The sequence below is a fragment of the Saccostrea cucullata genome, unplaced genomic scaffold (genome assembly GCF_032062105.1).
Source record: "Saccostrea cucullata isolate Sc308-1 unplaced genomic scaffold, CSIRO_AGI_Scuc_v1 ctg5530, whole genome shotgun sequence".
In the NCBI taxonomy this organism is placed as follows: Eukaryota; Metazoa; Mollusca; class Bivalvia; order Ostreida; family Ostreidae; genus Saccostrea; species Saccostrea cuccullata.
Window position 1 is genome coordinate 29299 of NW_026929521.1, and position 9945 is coordinate 39243.

General features: G+C 34.8%; 1 protein-coding gene across 1 annotated transcript in view; it reads left to right on the forward strand.

Annotated features, from left to right (window-relative positions):
• LOC134281099 (uncharacterized) overlaps window positions 1–7376 on the forward strand; it is a 30578-nt gene extending 23202 nt beyond the window's left edge. The window contains exons 4-5 of the mRNA XM_062763565.1: window positions 6290–6715; window positions 6901–7376. Of these exons, the coding sequence (XP_062619549.1) occupies window positions 6290–6715; window positions 6901–7352 (878 nt within the window). The 3' untranslated portion in view covers window positions 7353–7376. The remainder of the gene's footprint in view (window positions 1–6289; window positions 6716–6900) is intronic.
• Window positions 7377–9945: the final 2569 nt, after the last annotated feature.

Below are 9945 nucleotides of genomic sequence, written 5' to 3' on the forward strand. Positions count from 1 at the left end.
TTGCAAGCACGTGCGCGCAAAATGACCTTTGTTCCACAAATCTACATAACATGTCTACTGATCCTAAAAACATTTCACCTTAGTCGGATGTGTAGTTTACGAGATCATTCGCGGACAAAAAAGTGCCCAGGAAGAAGAAAAATAATAATAATAAGAAACAGAGTAAAAACAATATGTTCCCCAACTTCGTTTGGGGAACATAATAATAATAATAAGAAACAGAGTAAAAACAATATGTTCCCCAACTTCGTTTGGGGAACATAATAAGAAACCGAGTAAAAACAATATGTTCCCAAACTCCGTTTGGGGAACATAACTAGTGCTAATTGTAACGGGAACCGTTACAGATGTTCCCCAAACGCTCCCCAACTCCCTTCTCGTGCCATATTCCCTGTAAGTTTCATTAAAGAAGGCAAAATCTATGCATTTAAGACGTAAACAACGTTTTCCGAAAAGTATACCAAGTATTTCAAATTTAAGCAATGCAGGCGTGCGCATGTGATTGCATGAGCGTAATGACGATATCATCTTGTCTACACTATTTTACTCATTTGCACGTGCACGCACGTGCATGATGACCATACCTTCTTGTAGGAGTCTATTATGTCTGTCTATGTTCTTTAACCCATCCTGTTTGGTTGAAAAACAAGGGAGTTATAGCCATTTAAAGTTTAAGCCAATCAGATTGCAGCGCACGTGCATGCGCGTATTTTCATGACAATTATTATATATCATATTGTAGGACATCTTAAAGTATGCTTATGTTTTAAATTTCAAAGCATTTTGTAAAAAAAACAGAAAGGATATTGAGATTTTTGTTTCAGCCAATCAGAGCAAAGCGCACGTGCACACACGTGCATGCATGTGAATGGTGACCATACCATCCTGTAGGAGTCCTTCATGTCTATCTATGTTGTAAATCCCATGCTGTTTGGTTGAAAACCAAGGAAGTTATACTCATTTAAAGTTTCAGCCAATCAGATTGCAACGCACACGCATGCGCGTGATTTCATGAAAATTTTTATATATCATATTGTAGTACATCCTAATGCATGTCTATGTTATAAATTTCAAAGCATTTCATCATAAAACAAAAAAGGTATTGAGATTTCTGTTTCAGCCAATCAGAGCAAAGCGCACGTGCATGCGCGTGAGTTCATGCAAATTTGACCATGTCATCTTATCTACACAACTTATATGTCTTTATATACTGAGTTTCAAAACATTTTATCAAAAAATATAAAAGTTACAACCATATTAAATATATTAGTCATTTTACTCATTGCACGCGCCCGCACGTGCATGCGAATGCGCGCAAAATGACCTTCGTTCGGCACATCTACACAACATGCCTACTAACCCTAAAAAGGTTTTAACTTAGTTTGGTGAACAGATTCTGAGAACACTTCCGGACAAAAAAGTACCGGAGAAGAAATAAGAAGAAAAAAGAATAATAATAATAACTAGAAACTCTTGTTGCTACAGCAACAAATAAGGTCTTCCGTTTTTCTTTATTTTTCTGTAAGAAGGATATTTTTCTATTTTAGAAAAAAAAGACAAATAAAAAATAGACAAAATGCAAAAAAAAAAAAAAAAAAAAATCCTCCACCTGGGCTCGATCCCAAAACCATGAGAATGAAAGTCGGACACGCTAACCACTGAGCCACCAAATTCCATGACATTTAAGGTATTTTGTAAGCTTATTATTTTAAGGTTGAAGAAAATAGTTTCGAAGTGAAAAAAATAGTTTCGTAGTAAAGTCCCGGTCAAATTTCTTACAAAACTAAGATATTCCCTGTTTGATGTGATATTGTATGTAGGAAAATGATTAGAATAATTATGGGGACACATTTGCAGTGAAGAAATGACACTTAGCATATACAGAGTTGTAAAAGCGAAAGTAATACACGTGGTCAGTTGCAGAGGAAATTCAAAATCCCGGAAAAATAGTGAGTGAGTCATGGGCATTTTTGAACACCATATCGTATCAAGCGGGGTCAGTGCAATTGACCTGTCTAAATTGCGTGAAAATTAAATTGATATGAAAAATCGTCATTTCCGAGTTCCAGCCGATTCATATTTAAATCTAAATAAAATTAAAATAAATTCAATACACCTAAGAAAGCAAGAATACTTGGTATTAAAATGTCGTAATAGAGCAGGAGAATCGAATGATATTAACAATAATTGCAGAAATAGCCAATACGAGTTTTAATTAATTTTTATGCTCGGCAATAACTAAATTTCAGATAGAAAAAAATGCAGATTTTGCCGATATTCACTAGAATTTCAAAATACTTCTGAGACTCGCCTTAAAACTCTCAGGACACTTTCTTTCAGGTCTCTTCTTTCTTTTATTACGAATCTTATGCCGATATTTCCTTTCGTTTGACTTGAAGACATTTTCTCTAAGTTGGTGTTGATTGTTTTGTTTTTTTTAGAGAAGGGAGGGGATATTTTATAAGCATTTGTTAGATTAAGAGTTGCAAATACCTCCACGACCTTAAGCTTGATTATGACCTTTGGGTCAATTGAGCCAAAGGACAAGGTCATTTATCAAGGTCAAAGGTCAAGGTTATCAAAGAGAGAGAGAGGTAAACTTGAGATAAACACTTGAAGCTGAATCTGGATAAAGGTAATGAATATTTCTTTATTACTTTTTGAGTAAGGGTCAAAGGTCTCATTTTGAGGTTTCTCTAGACATTTGCAATCTGAATAACATGTCCCAAAATCATTTCAAATTCTGTTTTTATAAAAGATATTTATGGGATAGTAAGAAACTCAATTTATGCAGTTTTTCTCTCATAACCGGAAGTCGCCGTTTTTGTTTCCAATGGGACCAACATATTTCGAAACTACTAGTAAGATGATATAAGGTGATACTAAGAAAGATTCCGTAAAGAAAAGTTTAAATTTTTGATTTATTTGATCAATTCCAGTGACAACCGGAAGTGACGGTGGACAATTTTAAACTCAAAGGATTTGTCTACTCATCAAGGTCTACCATCCCTATCAGTTTGGTGTCTTAATCTCTTACCGTTAAAGAGATCTAGCGATGAAAACTTCTCATTTTGAGGACAGGAAGTCACGCGACCGGAAGAGAATTTTACTGAGATATTAGAGATTACTGTAGACATTTGCATTCTAAATAACATATCCAAAAATCATTACAAATACTTTAATTATAAAAGATATTTATGGGAAAGAAAATTACTCAAATTATGTGGTTTTTTTATCTTTTAACCGGAAGTTGACATTTTTGTTTCCGTTGGGACTGATACATTTCGAAACTTCAAATAAGAATCTATAATGTGATGCTAAAACGGTTTCATGAAAGAAAAGTTGAAAATTTAGATTTTTTAGATCACTTCCTGTGACGACTGGAAGTGACGGCGGACTATCTGATCACAGCTGATTTTGCTTTCTCATCAAGATCTATCACTCTAGATAAGTTTGGTGTCTTAATCTTTTACCGTTTACGAGATCTAGCTATGATAACTTCTCATTTTGAGGACCGGAAATCACGCGACCGGAAGTGAATTTTACAAAGATATTTGACGTTACTGTAGACATTTGCAGTCTGAATAACATATACAAAAATCATTACAAATATTTTATCTATAAAAAACATTTATGGGAAAGAAAAATACTCAAAATATCCAGTTTTTCTCTTATAACCGGAAGTTGTCGTTTTTGTTTCCTGTGGGACTGACATATTTCGAAACTGCAAATAAGATACTATAATGTAATGCAAAAAAAGTTTCATAAATGAAAAGTTGAAATTTTAGATTTCTTTGATCACTTCCTGTGACGACCGGAAGTGACGGCCGACTGTGTTAACCCAAATGGTTTTGCCTACTTATCAAGATCTATCACTCATATAAGTTTGGTGTCTTAGTCTCTTACCGTTTCTGAGATATGACTGGGACAAAATTTTTTTGAAAAAAGCGGAAATCAGACATAACTGACGACCGGAAGTGAATTTTGAAAAAGTGAAAACTGCTTTTGAAAGATATTTTGATTTTCTATCATCTCTGAAAATTTCATGAGAATCTGTCCAGTCATCTCTGAGAAATCGTCAAAAAAAGAAAAGGGAAAAAAAAAAAATAATAATAATAAGAAACAGTAGAATCACTATAAGGTCTTCCGTCTGAAACGGAAGACCTTAATAATAATAATAATAATAACTAGTGCTAATTGTAACGGGGACCGTTACAGATGTTCCCCAAACGCTCCCCAACTCCCTTTTGGTGCCATATTCCCTGTAAGCTTCATTAAATAAGACAAACTCGATGCATTTGAGACTTTAACAACGTTTACCCAGAAGTGTACAAAGTTCATTCAAATTTTAGCATTCCACGCGTGCGCATGTGAATGCATGTGCGTCATGACCATATCACCTTGTCCACACAATCTATATATTTTAATATACTAAATATCTAAGTATTAAAGTATTTATTCCAAAAGTATTAAAAAGATACGATCATTCAAGTGTTTTTTTGATTTTGCTCATTTCACATGCACGCACGTGCATACATGAGCATGGTGACCATATTTTCTTGTACATGTCCGTTACATCTATCTATGTTCTAAATCTCACCTCGTTTGGTTGAAAACCAAGGGAGTTATAGCTGTTTAAAGTTTCAGCCAATCAGATTGCAGTGCATGTACATGCACGTGTATGCATGTGCATGGTGACCATATTTTCTTTTAGTAGTCCAGTATATCTATCTATGTTCCAAGTCCCATCCTGTTTGGTTGAAAATCAAGGGAGTTATAGCTATTTAAAGTTTAAGCCAATCAGATTGCAGCGCATGTGCATGCACGTGTTTTCATGATAATTGCTACATATCATGTTGTAGGATATCATAATGCATGGCAATTTTCAAAATTTCAAAGGATTTCGTCAAAAAACAAAAAAGATATTGAGACTTTAGTTTCAGCCAATCAGAGCAAAGCGCACGTGCATGCGCGTGAGATTTTGCTATTTTGACCATGTCATATTGTCTATGCTTCTAATATATCCTTATATTATAGGTTTCAAAGCATTTCATCAAAAATTTTAAAAGTTACGCCTATATCAATAAAATCGGTCATTTCACATGTTGCACGTGCACGCTCTTGCAAGCACGTGCGCGCAAAATGACCTTTGTTCCGCAAATCTACATAACATGTCTACTGACCCTAAAAACATTTCACCTAAGTCGGATGTATAGTTTACGAGATCATTCCCGGACAAAAAAGTACCCAGGAAGAAGAAGAAGAAGAAAAATAATAATAATAAGAAACAGAGTAAAAACACTATGTTCCCCAACTTCGTTTGGGGAACATAATAAGAACCAGAGTAAAAACAATATGTTCCCCAACTTCGTTTGGGGAACATAATAATAAGAAACCGAGTAAAAACAATATGTTCCCAAACTCCGTTTGGGGAACATAATTAACTACATATTGCAGGTGCTTTTGAAGTTAAAAAATAAATCCCCCGTGTGCCTGAACAATTTATTTCTTAGCAACTGCTCGTCGCAGATGATTGGAATTTAGCACATTGTTTGGCATTCAATATTATGGGATTCACATCACATCGAATCCGATGTAAACTCCCTGTTTATCCTTTCTTCTGTCTGTACCAAATTACTCAATGCTCAGTTTCATAAAATTGATTGTATATTGTTTAACGTCCCTCGAGAGAATTTTTCATTCATTTGGAGACGCCACCACTTGCTGGTTGAGAGCTGTAAATTTTTGTCCTATACTCGGCACTCAGGAAAATTAAACAGGGAGGGATCTTTTTTGTGCTAGCACCTACTGCTACACGGGACCTCGGTTTATATTGTCTCATCCGGAGGACCGGTCTCCACGTCCCACAGTGGGATTTGAACCCGTGACCTAAGGATTTACTCTTTACTTCGCGACTCTAGAGCATATGCTCTAACCACTGCGCCACGCGGGCGACCATTTTCATAAGACAATTGATTACTGACTTAAAGTGTCGACTGATAAAAGGAATCATTAACACAAGTATAAGAACATATTTTAAAGTGCATTTAGTATATAATCAAACGGGTTTGTGAATTTAGAATGAACTCAAACCTGTGACAGTGTCTTACGAAGATGACCTCTCATTGCATTCAAAAAAAATTTCGTTAATTTTGCCAAATGAAGATAAACCTACGTATGAAGTTTAAAAGATAGATAAGAAGGACACTGGAAGGAATATTAAAGTACTTGTGACCCATCAGAGAGTTTCTATATCATAATACTGATAAGATCTCTGTATTGACATTAGCATTCCTTGAGAAAATGGCGGGAATATCGGTTCTTACCTCTGTTGTGTTGTTTTGCTGTTCACTCAATGTTCTTGCATACGATGCGCAAAACGAGGATAAGGAGCCAATTAGAGACTTGCTAGAGAAACTTCAGGAAAGGATTTTTTATCAAGATGAGCGGATCTTTGATCTAGAGACCAAACACACAAGACTTGAAAAAATTAACGTTGAACAATCCTGGAAAATAAGAGAGCTTCAGAACAATAGTTCGGATCAGGAAAGGATAATATCTAAATTGCAGTCAGTGTGTACAAGAAATATTAAGACATTTGGAAGTAACCTTGGTAATCTTCATCATACAGTAAACAAGCCATTTCCAAACCACTCCGTCTCTTCACATTCATTCAGTAAAGCTAATACGACATCAGCTGGATTGTTTCGAAAAGGTATCTTTGTATGTTAGAAAAATCTTTTAAATGTTTTTCGTACGTATTCATTTGACATTCCACAAATGCTCATATGAACATGTCATAAATGCTCTGTTAATATTTTTTTTTCTAAAAAAGAAATAGCTGCATGTATGTTGCTTTTTTTTTTACATATTCTATAATGAATAATGGTTCCTCTGTAGAAAGATTGTTGGTACCAGTGACATCACCAGCACCTACCCCATCGGCCGGAACTACGGTGGCTTTCTATGCTTATGTATCCCATAAACTGGCAAGCCCTGGTAGCCATATCGTTATCGCCTTCGATACTGTGATAACTAATATCGGAAACGGCTACCATCCTCATTCCGGAATATTCATCGCACCTCGAACAGGAACCTATGTGTTTACTTGGTCTTTTCGGATACAGAACGACGCCCATCTGTCAACTGAACTAATCGTGAACGAAAAGGCAATAAGCGCAGTCTTTTTTGACGCAACGAATGGTGTAGGTGGGAACTCAGCAGGGACTGCTGTTGCTCAATTAAACCAAAACGATGAGGTGTTTGTGCGAATAACCACGTCCAACAATCTGGGTGACATTTTAAGTGATGTTATTGGAAGATCCTATTATGGTGGTTGGATGATAGATTGATATAATGTTTATTATCGGCAAAAGAGAAAAACGTAAATTCAATAAAAATGATCATCAATTGAAACGTTATAAGAATATCATTATGTGTTGCTTATAATTAATTAAGATGGTCCGTTATATTCATACGAAGTGTTCGCGTGTCAGGAATTTCATGCTTTTCATTTTGTACAATATTCCTTTGGTATTTTTTTTTTTAGCTCTACTGGTCAGAGACCAAAATAGCTTATGCAATAGTAATGCGTCCGGCGTCCGTCCGTCTGTAAACAATTTTTCAAAATGCTACTCCTCCTACAGTTTTGGTCTGATTTCAATAATATTTGGCACACACGTAGACTACACTACGATACACAATTCTGTGTATCGGTTTTTGAATTCAATGAAATGTGTTGTCATGGTCACTAAAAATAAAAATTTCTTTGAAATTGTTTCAAAATGCTACTCCTCCTACAGTTTTGGTCTAATTTCAATATAACTTGGCACACAAGTAGACTACAATAAGGTACATAATTCTGTATATCGGTTTTTGATTTCGATGAACGGTGTTGCCTTGGGCTGGGCAAAAATATCGGTATTTCGGTATTTTGCAATATAATGACAAATAATATCGTATTGCAAAACTTTTTGTCCCCCGCTTGAAAAGTAGGGGATATTAATTTGGGTTTGTCCGTCCGTCCGTCCGTCTTTCTGTCTGTCTGTAACGGTTTCGTTTCCACACGATATCTCGAGAACCCTTTGAGCTTTTGCAATGAAATTTAGCATAGCAATTCCCTATGGACTAAAGAAGACCCCTATGATTTTGAGGTCCAAAGGTCAAGGTCATAAATATGCAAATTCTGTCTGTTTAAACACTTTCGTTTCCACACGATATCTCTAGAACCATTTGAGCTATTGCAATGAAATTTTACATAGCAACTCCCTGTGGCCTAATGAAGACCCCTATTGATTTTGAGGTCAAAAGGTCAAAGTTCACGGTCGTAAATTTAAACATCCTGTCTGTGTGTAACACTATCATTTCCGGGCGATATTTCAAGAAGATTTTGAGCTTATGCAATGTAATTTTATACCAAAACTCTATAGGACCTCTCCCGCCCCTCTCAAAGTGCCCCGCCCCGTTTGTTTTATTAGTATTTATAGTATTACATATCGCTATTTTTAGCGCAGGGGCATGAGGAGAGTTATTGCGTATAAAACAGGTTCTCGGCGGACTTTATGTTCTTATTACATCTATTAGAACTGTTTAATAAAGGCTAAATAAATCAAACACCATGGATTGTGTAAAATTTTGAAAATACCGAACATAAATATATACAAGTATGTGACTTCAGTTCTGCATATACTTGACACCGTCTAAAGCGATTCCGTGGTCTAGCGGTTATGTCTCTTGCTTCACGTGTGAGAGGTCCCGGGATCGGTCGATCCTTTTTCTTTTTTAAATACTTTTCTTTTTTTTTTTTTTTTTAATAAATTATAGTATTCAGCATGTGAAATGAAAAATTTATGAGGTTAAAAAATCATCATTACAATGTGATAAATATTCCATATAAAAAGAATCTTCTATACACATAATAAAGAATAAGCAATCAAATCTTTATATGCATATTGACATACATGTATCTTATTTGCTACAGTATACATGTATACATTTACTAATTCTACAAATTCAGTCAGGGGGATCCGACTTTTTCCCTAAGCGGGGGACACGAATTCTCTGAATTAGCTTGTTTGTAATATTGATATATCGACAAAATGTTTAAACTCAGTAATTTTATCATTAAATATAAAAATAAATATAAGAGGAGTTGTTAATAAGCCAAACAGTAAGAAAATTTTATGGGTGTCTATTCCAGAACATAGCTTTAATAAAATCAAAAAATATTTTTTTTGCTTCTGCAAACTAATCATAATTATGTATGTTCTTCAAGTAAATTAAAGTTAATTTCATAAGAAAATGCCATTTTAGTAACGTTGGAAATATTGCAATACATATCGCAATACAGTTAAAAATATCGCAATACGAAATTTCTGGTAAACACCCAGCCCTAGATTGTTGCCATGGTTACTAAAAATAGAAAGTTCTGAAAAATTCTCTCTACAATTTTTGTCTCATTTCAATATAACTTGTCACACAAGTACACCAAGATACAAAATTCTATATATATCGGGTTTTGATTTCGATGAACGGTGTTGTCGAAGTTACAAAAAAATAGAAATTTCTGTGAAATTTTTTAAATGCTAATCCTCTGACAGTTTTGGTCTGATTTCAATATAACTTGTCACACAAGTAGACTACACTAAGATACACAATTCTGTATATGGGTTTTTGAATTCGATGAATATGCCTTGGTTACTTAAATAGAAATTTCTGTTCAATACTCTCAAAATGCTACAAATACAGTTTTAATCTGATTATAATATAATGTGGCATGCAAGTAGACTACACTAAGAACATAAAGAGGTTTAATCAAGGATCATTATTCAGTTTATTGCTGTTGTAAAGTTTCAGTTCCCAAGTACTTTATTTTCTCTTCCTTTGCTATAAGTACAAACCAGTAGAGTTTCAGTCTCGACAGAGACGTCTGGTTATTTTGTTGCA